This window comes from Nakaseomyces glabratus, chromosome F, assembly GCF_010111755.1.
Source record: "Nakaseomyces glabratus chromosome F, complete sequence".
NCBI classification, from domain to species: domain Eukaryota; kingdom Fungi; phylum Ascomycota; class Saccharomycetes; order Saccharomycetales; family Saccharomycetaceae; genus Nakaseomyces; species Nakaseomyces glabratus.
The window spans coordinates 448747-472385 of NC_088956.1; the positions used below are offsets into that span (position 1 = coordinate 448747).

General features: G+C 36.8%; 9 protein-coding genes across 9 annotated transcripts; 5 read left to right on the top strand and 4 right to left on the bottom strand.

Moving 5' to 3' along the window:
- Positions 1 to 451: 451 nt before the first annotated feature.
- STU1 (Stu1p) lies at positions 452 to 4903 on the top strand (the record flags this gene model as incomplete). The annotated part of the gene is made up of 1 exon (XM_446158.1): positions 452 to 4903. One exon carries the CDS (start codon positions 452 to 454, stop codon positions 4901 to 4903), a length of 4452 nt encoding a protein of 1483 aa, XP_446158.1.
- A 280-nt stretch (positions 4904 to 5183) lies between these two features.
- POL12 (DNA-directed DNA polymerase alpha subunit POL12) lies at positions 5184 to 7169 on the top strand (the record flags this gene model as incomplete). The annotated part of the gene is made up of 1 exon (XM_446159.1): positions 5184 to 7169. The coding sequence occupies one exon, from the start codon at positions 5184 to 5186 to the stop codon at positions 7167 to 7169; it is 1986 nt and encodes a 661-aa protein (XP_446159.1).
- A 140-nt stretch (positions 7170 to 7309) lies between these two features.
- On the bottom strand, positions 7310 to 10099 carry IST2 (Ist2p; the record flags this gene model as incomplete). The annotated part of the gene is made up of 1 exon (XM_446160.1): positions 7310 to 10099. The coding sequence occupies one exon, from the start codon at positions 10097 to 10099 to the stop codon at positions 7310 to 7312; it is 2790 nt and encodes a 929-aa protein (XP_446160.1).
- An 884-nt stretch (positions 10100 to 10983) lies between these two features.
- Positions 10984 to 11781, top strand: GVI51_F03993 (pyridoxal phosphate homeostasis protein; the record flags this gene model as incomplete). Its single annotated transcript, XM_446161.1, has 1 exon — positions 10984 to 11781. The coding sequence occupies one exon, from the start codon at positions 10984 to 10986 to the stop codon at positions 11779 to 11781; it is 798 nt and encodes a 265-aa protein (XP_446161.1).
- A 170-nt stretch (positions 11782 to 11951) lies between these two features.
- APL3 (Apl3p) lies at positions 11952 to 14972 on the bottom strand (the record flags this gene model as incomplete). Its single annotated transcript, XM_446162.1, has 1 exon — positions 11952 to 14972. One exon carries the CDS (start codon positions 14970 to 14972, stop codon positions 11952 to 11954), a length of 3021 nt encoding a protein of 1006 aa, XP_446162.1.
- A 579-nt stretch (positions 14973 to 15551) lies between these two features.
- On the bottom strand, positions 15552 to 16190 carry MRPL16 (mitochondrial 54S ribosomal protein uL16m; the record flags this gene model as incomplete). The annotated part of the gene is made up of 1 exon (XM_446163.1): positions 15552 to 16190. One exon carries the CDS (start codon positions 16188 to 16190, stop codon positions 15552 to 15554), a length of 639 nt encoding a protein of 212 aa, XP_446163.1.
- Positions 16191 to 16535: 345 nt separating this feature from the next.
- Positions 16536 to 18272, top strand: URA7 (CTP synthase URA7; the record flags this gene model as incomplete). The annotated part of the gene is made up of 1 exon (XM_446164.1): positions 16536 to 18272. The coding sequence occupies one exon, from the start codon at positions 16536 to 16538 to the stop codon at positions 18270 to 18272; it is 1737 nt and encodes a 578-aa protein (XP_446164.1).
- Positions 18273 to 19824: 1552 nt separating this feature from the next.
- On the top strand, positions 19825 to 20481 carry ERD2 (Erd2p; the record flags this gene model as incomplete). The annotated part of the gene is made up of 1 exon (XM_446165.1): positions 19825 to 20481. The coding sequence occupies one exon, from the start codon at positions 19825 to 19827 to the stop codon at positions 20479 to 20481; it is 657 nt and encodes a 218-aa protein (XP_446165.1).
- A 268-nt stretch (positions 20482 to 20749) lies between these two features.
- Positions 20750 to 21478, bottom strand: PRE7 (proteasome core particle subunit beta 6; the record flags this gene model as incomplete). The annotated part of the gene is made up of 1 exon (XM_446166.1): positions 20750 to 21478. One exon carries the CDS (start codon positions 21476 to 21478, stop codon positions 20750 to 20752), a length of 729 nt encoding a protein of 242 aa, XP_446166.1.
- Between the last annotated feature and the right edge of the window lie 2161 nt (positions 21479 to 23639).

Sequence of the window (23639 nt, forward strand, 5' to 3'; positions counted from 1 at the left end):
GTTTTGTATTTATCACACACTTATTCATTCCCTTTTATAAACATATATATATGTTATAATGTAAATTTAACGACGTTTCCCCCCATTAGCTTTCCTTTTTTTAGACTAATATTGTTTGCTTTTACTGTTTATACTATTGTGAATTTTGTCATGCCTTTAAGGCTGATCATTCCGCTTTCTTTTGTTGTGTTTTTGTGCAAACGCGATGAGCTTTCCTACTAAAGAAAATGAAAATAGTAAAGTTACTACTGACTAACACTCGAATCACAGTTGTAGACTTCACGTTGGATAGGAAGACTCAGTGATTACTCTGATATATAACCTGAAGGACAGGTATTACACAGTCCAGTACCATTATCATCCGTTATAGTACTCAATTTATCTGTGTTAGAGTCCAAATTTGAGAGTTGTTGGTGTTTACTACTTCAAAATAGTATTTTGCAAGACCCAAATGCCCCTCAATACTGGCATAAATGCTGATGAATTGCCTACCTTGTTTGCAAAATATAATGAGTTAAGTACAGAAGATAAATTAGAGCTCTTGACAAGTTTCAAAGGTCATGTCAAGAAAGAGCTCGTGGATGCTAGTGCGATTGAATTATACTTTCGGGTATTGTTGGACACAGATACAGAGATACCAGAGTCTGATGCTGTAGATGAGAATTCAAGCAAGCTGTCACAATTGAAGCACTCTTCACTCTGCTACCTGATCAAGCGTGTGACTATGCAGGCGCCATCCATATTTCACGATTCAAATATGGTCAATCGCATAATACTTTACTTACTATTGCATGCACCTAGTGATACAGCACCACAATCATTAGAGAGAAAGAAATTCTGGGTTCCGTCTATAAAAGCTATAGAATCCGTTTACCAAATATCATCAAGCCAAGTTATCAAATGTTTATCTGGTGCACTAGAAGAAATACCGTCAGATGGTTCTATAAGTAATGAGAAAAAGTGGCAAAATTATCGGAATATCGTCTCAGCCACAATTGAAATTACAAAAGATAGCGGAAGTAGTGCATTAAAGGATTTCCTTCCTGTGATTGCAAGAACTCTTCATCAAGATGATGCAAACGAATCATTGAGCAAGGAAATCCAAATAACCACAGAATTAGTAGCTGATCTATGGATTACTGAAGTGAAGAAGCCGTCTATACCCATACAAACCGTTGATTTCAAAGACTTCAGAGTACGACAGTACTTTCAGACGCTTATAGATAAAAAAAAAAGTGATGCCAACACACCAGACTCGATTAAAAGCCTAGACTCTAAAGATACATCATTCAATGCAATATTTGATGTGGAATCAGAATTATCAGCCCTTATAAATGAATCGATACCCCCAAACTTCAATGATAGTTATGCCAATGCAAATAGAGCTCATAGCTCAGTCATAATATATGAAACTCAGTCTCATTTCCGTGCTGATTTTGAAAAACTGCTAATACCATTTAGAGACTCAAAAGAAACTGAACAGAATTGGAAATCAAGACAAACAAATGTATATCAGTTTAGAGCTTTAATTGCTGCGAACAATAATGAAGAATCTATATTAAAAAGGGATCCCGACGGCGTAATTGAGACTTTAAAAGATATTCAATTTATAGAAATGATATCTAAGGCGGTCCACTCTCTAAGGACTACATTATCTTTTGCAAGCTGTTTACTGCTAAGAGATGTTTTGAATGCATTTAGCTCTTCGCTTTCAAATTATATGATCGAATCCATATTTAATGTGTTCAAAACTCTACTTTCATCAACAAAGAAGATATCATCACAAATTGCATTTCATTGTATTGTGATATTACTTTCGAATCTAACTTCATTTAATAACAAGCAGTTCCAGAACAGCTTTGTGTTGATTAATAGCAAACACATTTTTTCAAGGCAATCATCGTGCCTATTTCTTAGAGTTTTTATTATTAAATTTGCTAATGATAGTAAATTTGATTCCAATACTGTTTATATAGAGGAGTGGTTGAAAAAGGGACTAACTGATCCACAAACATCTGTGCGTGAGACTATGAGATTGACATTTTGGTATTATTATAAATGCTATGAGAAATCAGCCAAGAGAGTGATGAGTAATGGTATTACCCCTCAGCTTAAAAAGGCCATTGAGTTGGCAATTCCGCCACATTTAAATGTTAACTATCATCAACATACCTCATTGTCAAGTTCATCCTCGACAAATTCATCCAGAAGATCAAGCCTGGTCGGTCAGAGACGTTTTCCTAGTTATGCTCAGCCGACACAATCCTCTACACATTTGCGCAATCAAAGCACATCAACAGCTTCAAATATGAGATCGGCTAGTGCAATTAGTACGCGTGATAGTGTGTTGAACAAGAACTCGGTATCTGGTTATCAAAATACAACAAATATAAGAAAAATTAGTACTCCTCTGCCAACATCTAATGCAAAATTTGTTGCAGATTCCTCCACACATACTATTAATTTAGACGGATCTTTCAGTCAGAAAGTACATAACGGTATTGATATTGATTTAAGTGAGGAAATTCGGTCCTTAGAATCGCATACAAATAAAAAAAAGCATATGGGAAACGCATTGCAGGATCATGATAACAATCAGAAATCAGCACATGATTGTGATGGTTCCAGTACAGATAATCAGATTCTTTTGAGATTGCGTAGATTGGCAGATAAGTACAACAATAATTCAAATCTAACTGCAGAGGAGATGAATAGCTTTTTAATTGAGTTTTTAGAGTATGCTTCAAAAAATAGTCCAAAATCTGATGCTATAGACAAATTTATTAAGCCATTGAGAGGAATTATGATTGCACTCCCGAGCCAAACTAAAAAGTTGATGAGATCTGATTGGTTTATGAGAAATTTTAAACTGACATATTTAATTGAATTGTGTGCAATTAATGAAACGAGTATCAGTAGTTTGATGGAAGCGAAGAGTGATATATTATCGTTACTAAAGTGTTGTACCGAAATACTAAATAACCTGGAAATTTCGAATGCTGATGAGGGAAAGAATGATGAAAATTCAATTGGTGGTTTAACTACGCTATCCTTATACTATCTGAAATTCAGAAGAATATTTTACAACTACTGTTTTTCAGTGGTCAAAGAGATCATTGCAGGGAAGAAACTGCAAATTGGATCATCCACACCTATTATTCAGAACTTAATTGAAGTGTTCTGTAAGATAAACGGAAAAGATTATGATTCTAGTCTTTATTATGACGTCTTATATTCGATTTACAAATTTGACCGCGGTATTTTTATTGCGCATCTGAAAGAAATGCCATTGTTCCCTACTGTTTTCAAAGTATGTAATGAGTTGAAGGAAAGACACAGCGACTTTGTATTTAATGAGATACTGGAGGAAGCAGAGTCACAAGTAAATGGTATTACGAAGGAAATATCTGTTGGAGCTCAGTCAAATAAGGAAGATGAATATAAGCAATATATGGAAATGACAATGGTGAATCCATTTGCAAAGAAACAAGATGAAAGAATCCCAAGTACCGGTAGTGTTGTTCACAATCCAGATATGGTTACAGCATTTGGTGATAATTCTACAGTGGAGAATTCTAATGATAAGAAAAGACCGTATTCTGATGATACAGAAAATATTTCACTAGGTAATGATACAATGAGATTGACTGAGATGACTAAGATTGTATTTCCTTCTCTTCAAGCTACAAAAAAAATGAAAACTCCCAGTTCTGAGGAGAAGATTAATAAGAGCATAGAAATTTCTGATCTCTTTCAAGATAAAGAGGCCACTGAGAAACCAGAGAAACTACTGTCGGATAATGCTAATTCATCAATTGCTTCCAATAATACTATAGCAACTGTAAATGATAGTCCTTCTGTTGAGGTTAAAGTAGAAGAGTTGAAAAAAAGTCCGACAAATACTATAAATATAAACTATGAGAAGGATGGTGATTCTCGTGATATTCCCATTGTTTCGCTGGGAAGTGAATCGTTGAACAGCCAGTTGACCGAGATTAAGGATGATCTTACTGATAGTGTAAGTGAAATCGACTTGAAACCTGATATGCTACAAATGTCGGTAACATGTAGTCCAGCGATACTGTTAGAGTATTATGCTTTATTATTTAAGTCGGAAGGGGCAGGTAAGGACTGTGATGCGGATCTGTCCAGGTTGAAGAAATCGTTACAACGTATTAAGACTAAGGGCTTCACTATCAAACATATCGACCAGATTATTAAACCACTCCTTTTTTTGGAAAGTAATGAGCCTTTGAAAGTGTGGTTAGAGGACGGTGGAGGTTATCAGGACTTGTTAGATTTGGTTGCAATGATCCTACAATCACTGGGTGAGTCAGATCAATTGCCTTTGAAACTGATAGGAAAGTCAATGGCTCTTTTATTTTCACTAATAGCCTTCATACCACTTTTGAAAGACAGTGCATCATTAAGATCGATGTCTCTACAGACTATTTGGGAAAATATTGTTACAATAGTTGGAAATTTAAACGTTCAAGAATCAGAAATATATGGCTACTTTGCGGAAGTAAGAAATCAATTGGTGAAGCAGGGCTTCTTTGATAGTAAATCCATCACCCGCATGCTCAACATATTGATGGTGGAGATTGATGATGAAAAGGTCACAAAGAAGATATTTTTGATAGAAACTATGAAAGAGATCATCAGATCCAAACCACCGTGGACCGATAAGACTTACAGACTAATGGAAATTGTTCAAACGTTGGCTTACTTAATTGAAAGCAAGACAAGTACAGTCCGTAAAGCTTGTTTCGAGTGCCTGATCCTTATTTTTCAATTGTCAAATGGCAAGTCTAAATCTTTCAAGCAGGAGGTGGTTGAGTTGTTCCAATGCATACCAGATAATGTAAATAAGTTGATTGAGCATTACTGCAGTTTCATCTGATCACTCATCACTTCCCACATCCTGACACGAAACGCGTCAACTAAATTTTTTTCTGATTTTCCACATGGAGCTGCCCAGACATCGAAAATAAGAACGCATAAGGCGATGAGCTAGCAATAATTTACTTAACTTGCATGTCATTTATACCATTGTAGTTGCCAATTATATAGTCTGAAATTGATTTTTATCTGTATTTTGGTTAATAAGCATCAAGAACTTGCAGATTTTTAGCAGTAATAGAGAAACAAGCCTGAATTAATAGCATAAAACACTCCCAGAGATGACTGTGGATGGTGAGCTAATTACACAATTTGGTCCAGAAGCTAGAGAAGCCTCTATAGCTTCAATATTGGAGAGTTTAATGAAATTACATTCGCTGGATGTAGAAGAATTATACATTAGATGGGAACAATTTTCATACCAACGTCATGAAAAGCAAACTGATCTTAACCTGAAGAATTTGGATTCATTCAAAGAATTTTTACAGCAGCAAATAGAAAAGAAAGCATTACAAGTTTCATCTGCTAGTAGAAAAACTGGACCAATGAAAAAAAACAAAGTAGTTAGAGGGTCGACCAATAATTCGGCATTTGGCTTTAGTATTCCAAATACTCCCACTATAAAGAAAAGAAAACTACAAGTAAGCTCAAGTACTAAGAAGGAGAATGGTCACGAGAACAGCTTGCATTTCTCTGAAGGTACTTCCGTCGAAAGAACACAACAACTGGGGTCTTCTCCACTTCTAAATTCTGATGCAAATAGAGATGTGGGGGTCAGTACACCTATTAAGTTGAGAGAGTCTGGTAAAATCTTAGACTCGCTGAACCCTGAAAATATTGAAATTGCTGGGGGTATTGACCCCAATGTTGAAACAGCAACAAAAGTTTCTATTGCACCTTACTTTGATGCCAAAAAATATAAATTCAGGACAATGAGACAAAAAATACAGGATGCTGCCGATGTGTTGGATGAGCAAATTGAAGCATTTCATGAATTGATCAAGGGTCATTATAAGCTAAGTACAACAGACTTTGCTGATCCAACTGTACAGTCGCAATCTGAAATCTATGCAATTGGTAGAGTTGTTCCAGATTCCGCGCTATCTGAAGGTTTCCCGAATATAGATGCAATTGCTCTAGAAACATCAAGAAATCAAGGTATTGGTAGAAGAATACGGCTTGACCTCGAACATGTATCAGAAACCTCACTATTTTTAGGCCAAATTGTTGCTATTAAGGGTAAAAATGCAACTGGTGAATATTTCAAGGTAGAGGAAGTTTTATCTCTCCCTTATCCTGATTCCCCTGTCTCTACTGCAAATGAGATTCAGGAAGTACAACTGTCCATGGATAATGCGCCCATGAAAGCTGTTATTACGGCGGGTCCTTACACAGCTGATGACAAATGGGATTTTTCGATACTATCAGATTTTGTTGATCGAATCAATAGCGATATTAAACCACACACCATAGTAATGTTTGGCCCATTTTTGGATATTACTCAATCATGTATCAAGGAGGCAAATATTCCTCAATTTCCAAATATGAAAACTCAGCCAAAGACTCTAGATGAAGTCTTCTATAAAGTTGTTGTACCAATACTGAAAAGAATTGATTCAAATATTCAGGTTGTCCTTTTACCATCAACTAGGGATGTGTTGTCCCGGCACGCCGCCTATCCTCAAGATTCATTTGACAGAAAAATGCTCCAGTTACCTAGAAATTTTAAGTGCTTTCCAAATCCTTCGACCTTTCAACTTAATGAAGTCTTTGTTGGTTGCTCAAATGTAGATATATATAAGGATATGAAGGAGATAACTAAGGGTGGTTCTACCTCGATGAGAAATAGATTTGATAGAGTTTCAGAGCATGTGCTACAGCAACGTCGTTATTATCCAGTTTTCCCTGGTGGTCTAAAGAAATCACTGAAATTCAAAGATAAAACAGGTAAAAACATATACGAGCATATTTCTGGTGCCGATTTAGATGTGCCATATTTACCGCTGACAGAATTTGTGGGAGGTTTTGCCCCTGATATCATTGTGATACCTAGTGAATTGCAGCATTTTGCCAGGGTTGTCAGAAATGTCGTTTTCATAAATCCAGGTAGATTTGTTCTTGCTAAGGGTGTAAATGGAACCTTTGTTCAGTTAACAGTAAATTGTCCAGATATAGAATCTGGTGACTTGACCAGAATTGAAGATGATGAACCGACTTTCTTGCATAATGTCTGGAAACGCTCCAGGGTAGATATTCTAACCAGCTGAGTGTTCGATTATAGTAATTCTGTATTTTTAAATAACTAAGTTTATGCTCATAGTTTAAATTTACATAACTGTCTATATGAAGTTTTTGATGCATTGTTTGCACGGTTAACATATATACAATCCTATCCTGATTTTATATGTTATAATTTCTTCTTCAATTTATGTAGTAGGCCTTTCTTCTTCTTGTGTGAACTGTTACTTGTTGAACTTTGACGGTTTACACCGGCACGGTCAGAGCTGTAGGCTTCTGACATATTGGAAGAAGTCATACTATTTTGTCCTGAGTTAGATATGCGTGAATCAGGTCTTGAATACCTCCTTGAAGCTGGAGTTATTGGCTTAGCTGCGGGTTGATAGTCCCTGCCAAATTGTTGTGTTGCCGCAGGAGGTTGCAGAGATCTATGTGAACTAATATGACGGATACCATTGGCATTCAGAGATGTCTTGGCTTGTCTCTCGGTTTCATCGTTATTAGCGTGTACTGGAACATTGTACAGTGCAGTAGAGGCTGCTGCTGCTGCTAGGGGCACATCAGAATGCAAGTTGCCGGAGATGTTCGATGATTTCACCATTGTAGGGTCAATATTTTCCTTTTGTGGCATGGTGGAGTTTGAGCTTTCAGATTGCTTAACTTTCTCGTTGATAGACATACTGTTTTTGTCATGGGCAATACCATTTGCAGGGGTCATGTTGCTCGTTTTATTTGTGTTGCTTGGTGTTTTGTTAGTTCTGGAATCATAATTTTTCGATGTTGGAATTGTATCTGGTAATGTTGCACCTGCAACACTATCATCATCTATTGCGGGAACATTTGTAGATGTTGAGCCACTAAAAGTTGCTGGTGATTCATTATCTCTCTTCATTGTAGATTGTTTTGAGGGAGTTGGTATTGAGTTCAAGGTGGTGTCTTTTATTTCATCAGTAACGCCCGGTGACACTGATTTGTCTTTTGCGTCGGAATTCTTGCTTTGGAATACATCAGTGACATTTGGGACGGGTAGTGATTCATTTGGTTCAGGTGTGACATCGGCCATAGCTTTGAAAGTTTTTGTTTGTTCAATAACTTCAGATAAGTCGATACTTCCTTTATGCATGGTCTTTACCTCTCTAGGACTTTTTGCAGGAGGAACAAATCCTCTAAAATGGGGTGCTTCAGTCGATTGCAAGAAAGACGAGATAAAAATGTATCCTACAATGGATACATGCTCAATAAAAATCGAGAACAACAGCAAAGATGTCCATGAAAAAGAAAATGGCGAACTTGCATACCATAAATCACGTTTCTCTAGTACAGTTTCTTTACCAACACCGGGGATATTGCAATTTATGTACATGTAAGTTATGGTTGGACCTACTATCACACTCAACCATGTGATGATTTCTAATAGCACATTCCAAGAATCAGTCGATAGCTCTTTTTCTGCATCTTCTTCTTCTTCCAAATATTCACTTAAGATTGGCAGGTATTTTGGTTTACATTTTTTCAGAGCCCTCCACATATCAGCTTTGTAAGTTAGCACATTAAAAAACACAGAAAGCGAAGGTGCCAATGGCCACAGGACAGAAAACATGGCAACAAAACCAAACTGAATAATAACTTTCCTATAATTTTCATCCACGTCGAATTCACCCCATGGGCCAGTACTGTAAGATCCCACCTTTTTCCATCTTTTCAATTCAGCTGGATACTCTTCTCTTACTATATCAATATTGGCAATAGAAGATCTCTTTTCATTCTTTTCGGCGACTTTTGATTGCACAATTGGCATAACCTTACCAATAATTGTTGGTACAATGTTGTCTAGAGCGAAGGCAACAATTTGGTTTGTCACCATAAAGTAAAATATTTGGTTTTTGTACCTAGTGGTGTTAATCTTGAAGTCATCATTTCTAGTTTGTAAATGGTGACTGTTAGCCCATGACACAACGCTGGTCTTGATAGTAGAGTTGAACTTGTAACCGAAAGGTAGATATAAGAATAAAGTAATTAACAAAGGTGTGTAATTCACGAAGAACAATAGTACAAAATTTTTTTCCATTTTGGATCTCTTTGGGTTAGGACCATTTTCCCATGCAATGAATCTCTCGACGAAGAACTTGTTGTATAGCATATTTATGATGTTTGTTAGTACAGCAAGTAGAACGGTTGGAATCAACGAAGTCACTGAAGCCAATGGACCAGCATATAACTGAGTGAAGAAGATTTCAATTGCAAAGCAGGTCAATTGGCAGGTAATTAATGTTAATGCAAAGACTACAGCAATTGGGGCAAAGGCTATCTTCTTTAGGAGTAAGTTCGATGGGGTCTCAAAGTTTGTACTTTGTTTTGAGAATAAAGTGCTAAAGGTCTGAGATTTGATGAATATCTTGTTATAGTAAGGTTTCTTTTTAAAGATCCAAAAAGCACTAAAAGTGATGGACCAGATGAGCAAGGCACCAGAGTAGTATGGGTTAAATTCCCATGGATTGTTACCGCTAGTGTAGCGAACGAAGAGTCCAAAGAAAGCCATTGGTAGCAGCCATTTAATATAATGTCTAAAAAATGAAAAGTACAGCGCCTGTTCAGCATCTCCTGTTAGATTGAACAGTTCAATTAAGTCTGCATCCATAGGTAGTGAAAGGTATTGGCCTTTCACGTTTTTCTTGTATAGGGTATCAACTCTCTTGGTTGTTTCGTTGTCATAGATCGGGAAGATATTGATAATAGAAGGTATAGTAGCTTTCAAATTGTGGAAGCAGCTGTGTATATCCTCGTATCTGGTAGGATCAATCCTGGTGAACGCAAATAAAGAGGTCTTATCGCTGCCGGGTCTAGTGACAACAGGCATGCCTTTCAAGTTCAGTTCGCTAACCAATTGCGTGACATTTTGTTCGGTATTTTGAAACACTATTACACAGTTGGGATCCAACTGCTCTAATGATTCAACCATTATTGACTAAAAATAAAGCTGTCTTTTGAAAAATTTCAGGGGGGGGCAGGCAGTCTTCTCAATATAACTTAATCAAGTTGGAAAGCTCTGATTTATTATAGGTAAGGAACCAATAAGTTTTCTTAAGTATAGTATTAATATATTAAAATATGTTTTCGAATAATCCTCTCACCCAATCGCTATCGATGAAAGCCTGGCGGGTATTCCAAAGTTAATGAATTGAAAAAGGATTAAAAGAAATTTGAAAAACTTGCTATCCGTGATTCTATCTGTCGTCAACAACACCGCAGATACTTTTAAAATCAAAGGAAAGCTAACCAATTGTTGCAAGTACTGTGTCCTTTGGCCAAGACTGTGTTACAGAAGACCCCCCCATTGTTAAGAGCTAACTTATTAGCTTCCCTATTTATAATAATTTTTCAGCGAGAAAACGTTTGGGCCCTTTGTTTTGCCAAACTTTCATCCCACTTCACTGTCAGAGTGGAAGTTACTATGGCGTGAAATGTGATATAAAACAAACCAGTAATAAGCCAAGTCACTAAGCATCTCTTTGAGCAATTACTATAAATCACAAGAGTGGTTTCTTGGTGGCCTACTATTGCGGTTGATGGATCCTGTTAGCTGTATGGCATTATGAGAGGAGTTGCCATGTAGGTTTGATCACTATGTGCAGTATATAGATCGTATAGCTTGTTAGAGTTATGTGGGCAGAGTCACTGCTAACGTTTTATCCTTTCGCAGGTTAAGCAAGCTCAATTGGTAATTGAATCACTGACACATTCCAGGGCTGCTTTTTAGGTTTGCATGGCTACTGCTACAGGAAAGTTTAAAATGCGTTGTGATATCCCATATATTGGCTGATTTCTTACTCCGTTTGCTTTGAGATGTCCCTAAGGCGAGCTCTCTATACAGTTATGTCCGGTGTTGCTAAGCGTGAAGTTGCGTATGACAGTGTTAGACAGAAACAACTGGTGTCTCAATTTCTAGAAGTTGAGAACCGAGTTCAAAGTGAAGTAAATGGGTCTAAGTCTGTGTTGCTTCTGGCTGTCTCCAAATTGAAACCCGCCAGTGATGTTCAGATATTGTATGATCACGGTGTCAGGGATTTCGGTGAAAACTATGTCCAAGAGCTGATTGAGAAGGCTGAACTATTGCCCACTGATATCAGGTGGCATTTTATCGGTGGGTTACAGACCAATAAATGTAAGGACTTAGCTAAGGTACCCAACCTGTTCTCTGTTGAAACAGTGGATTCATTGAAGAAGGCAAAAAAGTTGAACGAGGCTAGAGGTAAATACCAGCCAGATGCCAATGCAATTTCCTGTAACATTCAAATCAACACATCACAAGAGGATCAGAAATCAGGTTTGGTCGATGAGGATGAGGTATATGAGATTGTCAAGTTCTTCCTGTCAGAAGATGCCAAGTTTGTTAAACTGAATGGTTTAATGACCATTGGTTCTTGGGAAGTATCGCATGAGGAAGGAGAAGAAAATAAGGATTTCAGTAAGCTAGTTGAATGGAAATCTAAGATCGATTCCAAGTTTGGTACCGATTTGAAATTATCTATGGGTATGAGTGCTGATTTCAAACAAGCTATTAGGCAAGGAACTTCTGAAGTAAGAATTGGAACAGATATATTTGGCACCAGGCCTCCAAAAAATGAGGCAAGAATATTGTAAGTTAGCCAATTACCTAAATAACAACTGCATGCCACAAAAATATATAAAAATTAATGCATAAAACAATATATAATATTAAATGTTTGTAAAGTTGGTATATTATGGTTCTACCAAATTTTACAGGGATTTTATCTTTACCCCAAGCCAGTTAAAGTTACAGTGCCTTTAGATTATGCAAAAGCGGCAAGTTTTATGCAAGAAGCAATATTTGTAGCTAACCCGGAGCCTATGGTAGCCCTGCACGTTAGAGTGAAATATTCCTCATCTTCACAACTTACTCTTATTAAGCAACCGTAGTTTCCATCAGTTTTTGTATGGATTATGCCAGCAAAGAATAGAGAGTTGGGAAGGTTGGACTGTTCAACAATGTCAAAACCCATTCTTTTTAATATAAGAGATACTTGTAGAATACTTTCCTCTTGACTATGTGAGATATTTTTGATTGACTTCAACCTCAGTTTGGTTATGATGCATTCACCCTCTGTGCCCAAAGCATCGCCGAGAGCTTTCCATCTTGAGAAGAATTGGGCTAGAGTTAATTGTTGTTTTGGTGCTTCTGTTGTTCTCAGAGTCGAGTTCAAACCAACTCCTAGTTTCAGGTTGATAGTGTTTGTACTAGCACCACATTTAAAAAATATCGAAATGATCGGACTGTATTCAGCATTGAATTGTCTTCTTATTATTATATCCAAGGTTTGTTCAGTCCTTCTTCTAGGAGCGATGTCCAAAGCAGATAATAAAGAAATTTCCTGAACAACATATTCAGGATTACTATCTGTACGGAAAGGTATTATGTTTGTAGAAAAATTGGTCATATCCCATTCCGATTCGTTGATAAACGTCAGCGATATTTTTTGTTGATAAGGTTCTTCTGGTGATGGGTAGTCAAGTCTGTATAAAATTTTAAGCAATGATGAAGAAAATAGAATTCCTCTTTTAAAGGAAAGCATTCTCGAAAATCCATCTCTCCAACTTGCTGCTAAAATTTGCGAGTTATACAATTCTTCTTGTGTGACCATATTTTTACCATTTTCAGTGACTGAAGTATCAGTTGAAGTTGGTTGTGTAAATGGGTTAGATGAATCTTTAGAAGATGGATTTGATGTTAAGGCTTCTATTGTTAAGTCATTATCAGACGTTTGCAGTAAGCCCAGCCTCTTTAAAAGAGGGTTAGTTGACGAATTAAATGGTGGGATTGGATGAAATAGAATATTAATTAAGTTGGGGTTATTCTCCATTCTTGCTATTCTTAGAATGTTTAAATATTCGTATGATCTACTTTGCAATTCAATGTCTAAAGAACTGAGCTCCATTTGATAAATTTTGACAGCCCCAGTGTATATTGAGTCAGAACACCTGTATAATTTCATTACAGTAGTTAAAATCATTGCTTTTGTGAAATTTGTTACAGTAAAGTATTTGGTAGTGAAAATGTTAAACAGGTCAGCAACTGAGATTAAATCAGTTATTTGATCGATAAACTCGCCAAATAGAAAAGCCCCTGTTTTAATGAGTGGTTCTGACGTTTGTGAGTTTTTGAAGTAATATAGCAGCTGCTCGCATGCAGTTCTTTGAAGAGCAGGGTTGTTGACTACAATTTGACAAAGTCTTTGCCATATTTCATCGTCGTTGATTGATGTTAGAGAGGTGAAGGAAAGCAATTTCAGAGAAACTGTAACAAACCAGTTTGAGTCAGTTGCATATTTTTCACTCAAAACAGCTATTTTAACCGCAATGTCAGATTTTAGGTTGGGATCGGCCAATTGTTTTGACGAGGTTATATATTGTAGTAGATCATCCACTGTTTTCTTTACATTGGATGAATCAGTGAAAATGTACAGTAAGTCGGCCAGCTTTCTGATAATTGAAGCATCTCTTTCATCGTAAAGAAGCTGGGAGATCATATCTAAGTTTTGTAACCTAACAGCATTCATAGCTGATGTTCCCAGCACGGAACATAGTTTAATTAAAGAGTCTAAGGCAAGATACCTTATGTTTATTTGACTAGATGAAAGCAGTTTGCATAATGCAGTTACGGAATCGGTAATTGCGTCATCAGATGGATCAAGCTTGGGAGCAAAATTAATCAACGAGAACAAGATGGTATTTTGAACAATTCTTTCCATTGGATCACTAAATGAACGTTCACCCAGCTGAATTGCTTGTGAAATACATGTCCTCAAGGTGTTTAATATTTCTTTGTTCATTGTGCTTGTATGTAGTAGATGATCATTCTGAGCAGATGACTTTTCATTCGAAGATATTATTAACATGTTTAGTAACGAAACCGTTTTAGTTATTATCCATGGATTTGGCATATTAGCGAATCTGAAATCTAACTGTGGATTGTCAATATTTGAGGAGCTTTCATTCATTAGACAGCTATACAATGTCTGTGTTAATTGAGGTACCAGTCTAGTACATGCAGCGGGATCGACGTGTACCGCAATGTATTCTATCAGTGGAAGTGAAGCCAAAGTCAATCTGTAATTGTCCCTATTATCCAAAAGACTTAATATTCTCTGGATCCATATTTGTTTTCTTTGTGGCTCATTGGTTAAAATAGCATTGTTTTTCTTCAGTAATGTAAGAAATGCTAGTGATGATTTCTTCTTCAGGTTCATTGATGATGTTGGCGATCTCAAAATTTGAAATACTTCTGCTACAATATCTTCATCGTTTGATAATGTTTTGGATAAAGAGCCGACTATACCAACACAATTTAAGGCCAAAGACACAAAGTTCTCGTCATTACTTCTAAGATCAAGAAGTATCTGATATTGTAATGCGTCGTTAATCTTGTCCATAACAGTTTTATGCTCATACAGAAGCTCAATTGTCATATATGCAATAAATTTCTCAGAATAAACAGAAGACTGTATTAACTCCATAGTTTGATCCAGTCCAAAAATAATATCATTTAATTTCGATGTGTTTGACGTTATGTATATATAAGCCAATTTCGCGATGTACTTCTTTCTTTGATAGCCACCTTGTTTATCTTGTCCCTTAGACTGTTTCTGATGTTGGGTATCGAAGTTCTGTTTTATTTTTGTAATCTCTGACTGTATTCTCCTCTCCTGATCTTGCAGATGAGGTGCCGACCGAAGGTCGGCAATAAACAATTGCAGTCCCTTTATGGAGCTACTACCATTGTTAGATGTACCAACAAATGTCTTCTTCCTATCCATGGCTTATCTTTGACAATGAAATGCAAAGCCCTTATGGATGTAGGTCTCTTGATTTTTGGGCCCGGCTAATATTATTGTTGATCTTTTTATCTACTTAGTACTCAGAGGGAAGAGATCAATATTCAGAAATATCTAGTATATTCCATCAGTTGTATGAAAAAGATCACGGCAATGAAGTAAGAGTGTCAACTACCTATCTAGACCCCCAAAATACTTTCACGTAAACTTTGCCCTTTTTTCGTTGTTATTTGATCCGAAAGTTATCCAAATTTCATTATTTTTTCGATTTCTAGCTAAAGTCGTGCCTCAGTCGGAGATATGAGCTTCAATTAGAAAATGATTAAATGATTAGAAGTATGAAATATAAGTCATTGTGAGCAATAAAAAAGATAGTACTTTTAGTATACACATGTAGTTATTTACTATTTGGCCTTTTTCTGGATAAAAAGATTTATTCCTCTTCCATAGTTTATATACATGATATTTTAAGATTCTGTTCGTTGGAATAGTTATATGAAGAATATTGGTATTTGTCCATTCTGTGGTGTGCTGAAAATAATTAACATTATAATTTTCTTCTTAGCGTCCTCTGTACAATTTATACTCTGGTTCTTGAGATTTCAAGACATTCAGATACTTCTTTGTAGGTTTTTGTTCCTGTTCTTTGAAATGATCCACTTTTGGATCATGTTCGGGGTTCTTAAAGCTATGTAGGCCCACTCTAGTCAAAGATTTCCTAGAGACAAACTCATAGACACCCGGTAGCTTAGTACCTGCCTTTCTAAACGCCTCTCTGGCAACCCTTTCATGTAAATTGTCGCCAGCCATTTCAAACAGGATCTTGCCAGTAGGGACACGTACCATCCAGTGGTCAAAAGCACCTTTACCTTTACCCATTCTAGTCTCGTTACCTTTAATACACACGGCAATGTTGGTACACAGCCTTCTCCACAGCTGACCATTGTTCAAGGGTCTCACGTACCGCATAATCGCATTGTCGGCCTCCTTCAACTGCTCCGCGGTGAGTCGCACACCCTCGCTTTTCAAACGTATACCATATTGTCCAAACTGCAGAGTAGACCCTTTCACAGATCCACCTGTACGCACTGGAACCCGCCCTTTCTGCTTCTTCTGTTGCTCTTTGTACCGAGGCGCATACTCATGCGAATAACGCACACCAAACCGCAAGGGCATAAACCGAGACACAGTTCTCAACATCGCACTTGTTAGTTCCTATTCGTCCCCGTTTTAAGCTTGCATATAGACACCAGCAGACCACTAAACCTCTTACAACCTCATATATGCTAATCTTCAAATCCAACTGCGTCTGAATTGAGAGAAAGGATTGAAAGTGCATTTTCTACGTTCACCATCGTGATTTCTACGTTCCGGCTGATGTTCCTGGAAAATTTTGCCAAAAAAAAAAATTCGAAGCTCATCGCGTTGGCAATCATAGCGATGGGCATCGCATATTAGTGCATAAATGAATGTGTCAGGTATAAGTTTCGCAGGGTCGATCAGGTCTTGGAAGGTATATCAAAGCAACAAGACAGTGAAAACAAGATGAAGTACGTTGTTGTATCTGGTGGTGTTATCTCCGGTATTGGTAAAGGTGTTTTGGCATCTTCTACAGGTATGCTTTTGAAGACTTTGGGTTTGAAAGTTACCTCTATCAAGATTGATCCATACATGAACATCGATGCTGGTACCATGTCTCCATTGGAGCACGGTGAATGTTTTGTTCTTAACGATGGTGGTGAAACTGATCTGGATCTGGGTAACTACGAGCGTTACTTGAACGTTACTTTGACCAAGGACCACAACATCACCACTGGTAAGATTTACTCCCATGTTATTGCCAAAGAGCGTAAGGGTGACTATTTGGGTAAGACTGTCCAGATTGTGCCACACTTGACCAACGCTATTCAAGAGTGGATCGAGCGTGTCTCCAGAATTCCAGTTGACAACACCGGTATGGAACCAGATGTCTGTATTATCGAACTTGGTGGTACCGTTGGTGACATTGAGAGTGCTCCTTTTGTTGAAGCCTTGAGACAATTCCAATTCAGAGTCGGTAAGGAAAATTTTGCATTGATCCATGTCTCATTGGTTCCAGTTATCCACGGTGAGCAAAAGACTAAGCCAACCCAGGCTGCTATCAAGGACTTGAGATCTCTTGGTTTAGTCCCAGATATGATTGCTTGTAGATGTTCTGAAACTTTGGAGAAAGGTGTAATTGAAAAGATTGCCATGTTCTGTCATGTTGGTGCGGATCAAGTTGTTAATGTCCATGATGTCAACTCCACATACCACGTTCCTCTACTACTGTTGGAGCAAAAGATGATCAACTACCTACATCAAAGACTACAGTTACAAGAAATTACTCTAAGTTCTGAGGATATTCAAAGAGGTGAAAACTTGTTGAGTAAATGGAAATCAATGACCGGTAACTTTGACAGCTCCATGGAAACTGTCAAGATTGCTCTAGTTGGTAAATACACCAACTTGAAGGACTCATATCTGTCTGTTATTAAGGCTCTAGAGCATTCTTCAATGAAATGTCGCCGTAAGTTGGAAATCATGTGGGTCGAAGCCACTGATCTAGAACCTGAAACACAAGACACTGAAAAGGCCAAATTCCATGAAGCATGGAACAAAGTCAGCACAGCTGATGGTATATTAGTCCCTGGTGGTTTTGGTTCCAGAGGTACTGAAGGTATGATGCTAGCATCAAGATGGGCTCGTGAAAACCATATCCCATTCTTAGGTGTCTGTTTAGGTCTTCAAATTGCCACTATAGAGTTCGCTAGAAACGTTTTGGGAGTCAAGGAAGGTAATTCTGCTGAATTTTTCCCTGAATTGGATGAAAGCAACCAAGTTGTTGTCTTTATGCCTGAAATAGACAAGGAAACTATGGGTGGTTCCATGAGATTGGGTTTGAGACCTACATATTTCCAACAAGGCACTGAATGGTGTGCTATTAAGAAACTATACGGTAGCGCTGAATCCGTTGAAGAGAGACATCGTCATCGTTACGAAATCAACCCTAACTTCATTGAACGTTTGGAAGAGCATGGTTTGATGTTTGTCGGTAGAGATGAAACTAACAAGCGTTGTGAAATTTTCGAAATGAAGGATCACCCATTCTTTGTTGCTACCCAATACCATCCTGAATACACTTCCAAGGTCTTGGATCCTTCAAAGCCTTTCTTGGGTCTTGTTGCTGCATCTTCCGGTATCTTAGATGATGTTATTGCTGGAAAATATGAATTCAATGGTGATGGTAAGTCTGATTTCTAAATAATACTAGATGAAGCAGTCTTTTAGTATAAAAATTTTCAATCTCGATGGTATTGCATTTCCCATTTCTGCAAGATAACTATTTGACAGTCACAATAAGGAAAAGCTCGCAATGAAAGGATAGACTCAACTGTACATTATTATATTCCCTCATATTAAGGATGAGACAATGAAACTAAGTTGCAAAATACATACTCTTAGGTTAAAAGCATCTCATATTTCTTATATACTACATACTCAGATTTAATAATAGCCCGAGACCGAATCTTTGCGCATTGGTCGACATCTCAGGGCTAGGCATTTGCGCACACTTTATAAATTCAAAAACATATGAATTTCATGATTAAATTGATTCAAGCATTATGTTATAGATATAAAAGCTATTTTAATTGATTGAATATATTATTGTGACTATGAATATTTATAAATTTTTTTATTTGTGTCGTATATATGTCGTGCATATCGGCGACCCAGGGGGCATAGATGTAAAACAGTATGTAATGAACAAAACATTAAAAATAAACAAAAATACCAGAAGTGTTGTCAGAGTATGTATTATAGATAACAGATCAATGTGGGTTCTTCTTCTTTTCATCCAGATCATTATCTAATGTTGGCCCGGGAAGAAACATAAGATAAACAGTACTTGTGAATATCATACCTGTGAATAACCACATCAATATGGATTCTGGTTTACGTACTACTTTCTGGAAAAAATCTATCACTGGGTTATTCTGAAAAAACCCCATAACTGTTTATAACTGGCAGTAATATATATCAATAATGACTTAGCATTGCTATTTTATTGTCGCAATGGAATATACTCTTATATTCAGAAATACATATCCTTTTGATAAATTTAAAGGGAGTTTTATGATTGAATAAAATGTGTAAGATGACAAATATGTAAGATATGACAAAGTTCTATAAAATACTTAATCGTTGCATTTTTCCTTGTATAATTGACATCAGAATAACTGTAGAAGAGATTTTAATTGAAGTTTGAAGACATATGAACCTTGGTAAGGCAACATCAGCACATTCGTCACATTCAAAAATTGGAGCAGATGATGACCCGAAGATCTTCTTACGGGCAGGTTATCTTGACCTTTGTTAATAACTCAGGAATGAAACATACTAGTAGAGAGATTTATCTAATGTGCTGTGCAGAAGAAATCAAGAGTTAATGTTGCATCGGATATCAAAAATACAATACCACTATATACTTTGAATATAGATATATATGACTTCATAACAATGAACGACATAACAGTGAACACATGACGAGAGAAAACAAGAGAAATCAGGTTCTATTCTTCGATGAACAAAATTTGAAGAAATTTAAAGTCAAAGTGGAACAATGATTTGCAAATGGTATAAGAAGAAGCAGGTGTCAATTGAGTCTGAAGTAGCTAATCCTGGTTATAAAAGTGCACCATTTAAAAGAAAAGCATTTCTACTGTTGCCTTTATTGAGGGAAGCCGCAGAAAGATAACAATATTAGAGTTTCAGAATTGGTATTAAATCGGAAAATAAGGTAAATTGATTAAAAATGAATATCTTCAGGTTGTTAGCAGATTTAACACACATTGCTAGTATACTTATCTTGATTCAAACTATCAAGAAGACTAGCTCCATTAGTGGTATTTCCATAAAGACACAAGTTCTGTATGCTTTGGTGTTTGTATGCAGATACTTAGACCTGCTCACTTTCCATTATAAATCATTCTATTTGACAGTAATGAAGATTTTTTTCATTACTTCATCGGTATACACTGTTTATCTACTGTCTACATTCAAACAAAAAAACCCAATAGCATACCAGGAGATGATAATGGCAGATGCATTCAAGGTACAATATTTGCTGGCTCCTTGCTTGGTTTTGGCCTTTGTATTCAATCATGGATTTGACTTTTTGTCCTTGAACAAAAGCTTCTCTATGTGGCTAGAAAGTGTCTCCATTATGCCACAATTATTCATGCTTTCTAAGAGCGGAAAAGCAACAGCACTAACGACTCATTACATTTTTGCTTTGGGTCTTTATAGAGCTTTGTATATTCCAAACTGGATTTGGAGATATTTCTATGAGGATAGGTTTGATAAATTGGCCTTTGTCACCGGCTTTGTTCAAACGTTAGTCTATTCGGATTTCTTCTACATTTATTACAAGAAAATTGTCAAGGGTCTTGGCTTCAGATTACCAAAATAAACTGATATGTTTTGGCTTGCAATCTCCAAATTTACGTCCAGAACGTTCTTGTAATTACATTAGAAAAATATAGACCTTAAAAATCTGTGTATTTTATAAAGGATTGGATAACAAACGCTTAATAAGATGTTAAATGCGCGCATGACTTAAATGTTATTGCAAATTTATAATACATTTATGGTACACATTTTCTCAAAACAGTCAAAATCATTATAGTATATTATTGAGGATTTCAAGAGTTTATATATCATATAATAATTATAATCATTCAATCTCTCTTTAGCTCGAAAAATTCTGTCCTCACACCTTCCTTAGTGACAATTAAGATCTCTAATCCGTCACCAACGTGTATATGTCTCTCTGTAGCTGATGTGAAAGCATCCCTAACCAATTTGATAACTTCTTCTAGACTCAAGTACTTTAACTCCCTCTTTACTTTACCATCTGTACCAGGCACATATTGGTTCTTGAAGTTGACCTGATTATCAAGGAATGGCATGATCAATGATGCAGCTGCACCACCAGCTCTACATTGCTCTCTTTCATAGGATCCAACTGGGTCGAAAGAGTACACAGCACCTTTACCTTCATCATCTAGACCTGCTATAATAGTATGCACATAATAAGGGAAGAATCTTTTACCGTACAGAAGATGTTGAATATTTCTGGCTGCAGAACTTATAGAAAGTTTCTTGTCATTGTGGTCAAAATGATACCATTTAATACTGTTTTTAAATCTCTTAACCAGCGCTTCACCATCCGCAGCAAATCCATTCGCTGACATGATTATATTGTCACCACAGTCAAACACCTTGGGCTCATAACGAGAATTGATAGAGTAATCAGTAGTGTGTCTCGTGTCTCCCGCCAGAACAGCAAAATCTTCTCCAGCTATACCTAGAATTGTACCACCATTGTCGGAATATGGATTAAATCTGTGTTCAATTGGTACATTGCTAGTATCCGTTGAGTACTCTGATGACACTGTAGTTGCCATTCTTAATTGTGTATATATGTTTCTTTGTATTGATCTGATAGACCTCTAGATTTTATGCAATTGGGCCCCCAATTCACGCACGTATCTGAATGTTAATTATTGAAGGATTGTTATATAGGGTATTGCTTCTTTGCCACTGTGTATCTTTCTTTGGAAGGGAGAGTTCCTCAGCGTTGGAAAAAAAATTGGGAATCTACTCGTATATAATATACAAAAGTCACATGACAAGATTTCCATTACTATAATATCAAAAGTACTTAATGGTGTGAGGAATATGTTGAAAGGTAAGGTGTGTTAAACAATAGAACACTTTCAGATCAATTTTTGGTTTTAAAATTAATGAAGATATTGATATTTCTTTCTGTCGTTTGTCGTTCATATTTTGTGCAGATTATTATTGCAACACTGAACATTTTGGGCGCGGATAATTATACTCAATGGAGATTCCCGAGGTTAATTAGCATTCCAATTGTGAGAATGACTTAGAGTCATATTCAAGGTCGTATATCCTAAAGGGAAGATTAGACTCTTGTGCTATGTTATCAAGAATTAAGATACTGAAGCTCTATTATTTTCTTATCTTTCAAAATGAAGTCCAGGAAAAGAGGATATACATTCAGAATGCACGTTCGGACACCTGCGGATCTACAAAATGAGACTAACTGATATAATCATTATTCTAGCACTGGGTGTACATCACAGACGGCATATAGTGATCGGGAGAACCCTATCGCGTGGTTACTCCTTTTCGCTAGTGATATATCCGACGGGGCGTTTCCTTCACAACTAATGGTTTTTTATTTGGTGTCGATACAGATTCTTTGGTGTATGTAAAATGTCATAGGGACATTTTGCACATTTCAGCCCAAGTTGATGACAAATCTGAAGAAAAGCATTTACGCCGTGGAAATAATTTTTCTTTCACCTTTTGTACAAGGAACTGGAATTGTAACCAAAAAAAACCAGCTATAATATCGGAAAAGCAGTGCTATCCCGTTTTGCTTTTCTACCTCTATCTGATAGTAGCACTCTTTACAATACGTAATCTAAGGAAACCTATTTATGTAACAGATCATGATGACCACAAATAACGTAGAAGAAGGCTTTCTGACAGTCTTGTCGCGTAATCCACCTCACCATGAACTCTTCACTCACACAACTTGAACGCTCAGCTCTATAAAGCATATACTGAAAGATCACTTAGGCTAGTCCTTCCGGAAGATATTGTGCAGTGCCGGTGGTATCCGAACGCAAAATATACGGAAGGGCTGTTAAACTTAGAGTTCTGGTGTTTCTTTTATATTTTTACTGCGCTAGTACTAGCTGTTCTGTGCGTTTGTTTGCTTTCAAAGTACTGCCTTTTGGTTTTTGCTTCTTAGCCATATTTGAGATTATGAACCAAAGACAAACTCAAGTGCGGGGGGAGGCCCTGTACCTTGTCTACGCTGGCCTATTGCCAATTGTAATTTAGCTGTCAATGTCGCGTGGCACAATTCAGCATATCTTTATCTCACATCTTTGAAAAGAAAAGCGAGTGGAAGTAAGATCTTCTACTGGCGATTCTGCAGGTGTTGCAGTACTTTCGGAAGAATAACTCCCATTATAACTACTATACCAAGACTATTCTCTACGGTGGTTTATGTACCCCTCACTTACCATTCTGGAAAAAAAAGTAAAAAATCCTTTCTCTTTCTCCATGAAGTCAAAATTGCTTTTTTGTTTTATTGTTCCGAACCCAAGCATTTCGCTCAGATTTCTCCCATAAACTCCCGAACAAGGAACCCTTCAAGGGGGAGTTTAGGAGCACTTTTCCGAAAGTGCAAAAAATCAGTGAAAGTGCAGTAGAAAGTGTCTTGTTTTCTTGCGTAGTAGTAATGAGTAAGGAATGCAATTGGTACGACAGTTTGTTCATCAATGGATAAGTGCCACTGAGAAACTTACGCACACCCCTCGTTTCCATATAAATTTATGTGTCAGATCTTCAGTTAACAAACTTTCTTTCTTTTTTTTCTCATTCTCTCTTATAATGCTTCTCTCTACTCAAAAAGCGGCAGGCTTCTTTCTAAGTAGCAAGAATATGTAATGGGATGTGTTTTCTTTCTTTTTGTATTTGCTCTCTACGGTTATAATTACATATGAGCTCTACAGCCCTAGCTTCCAG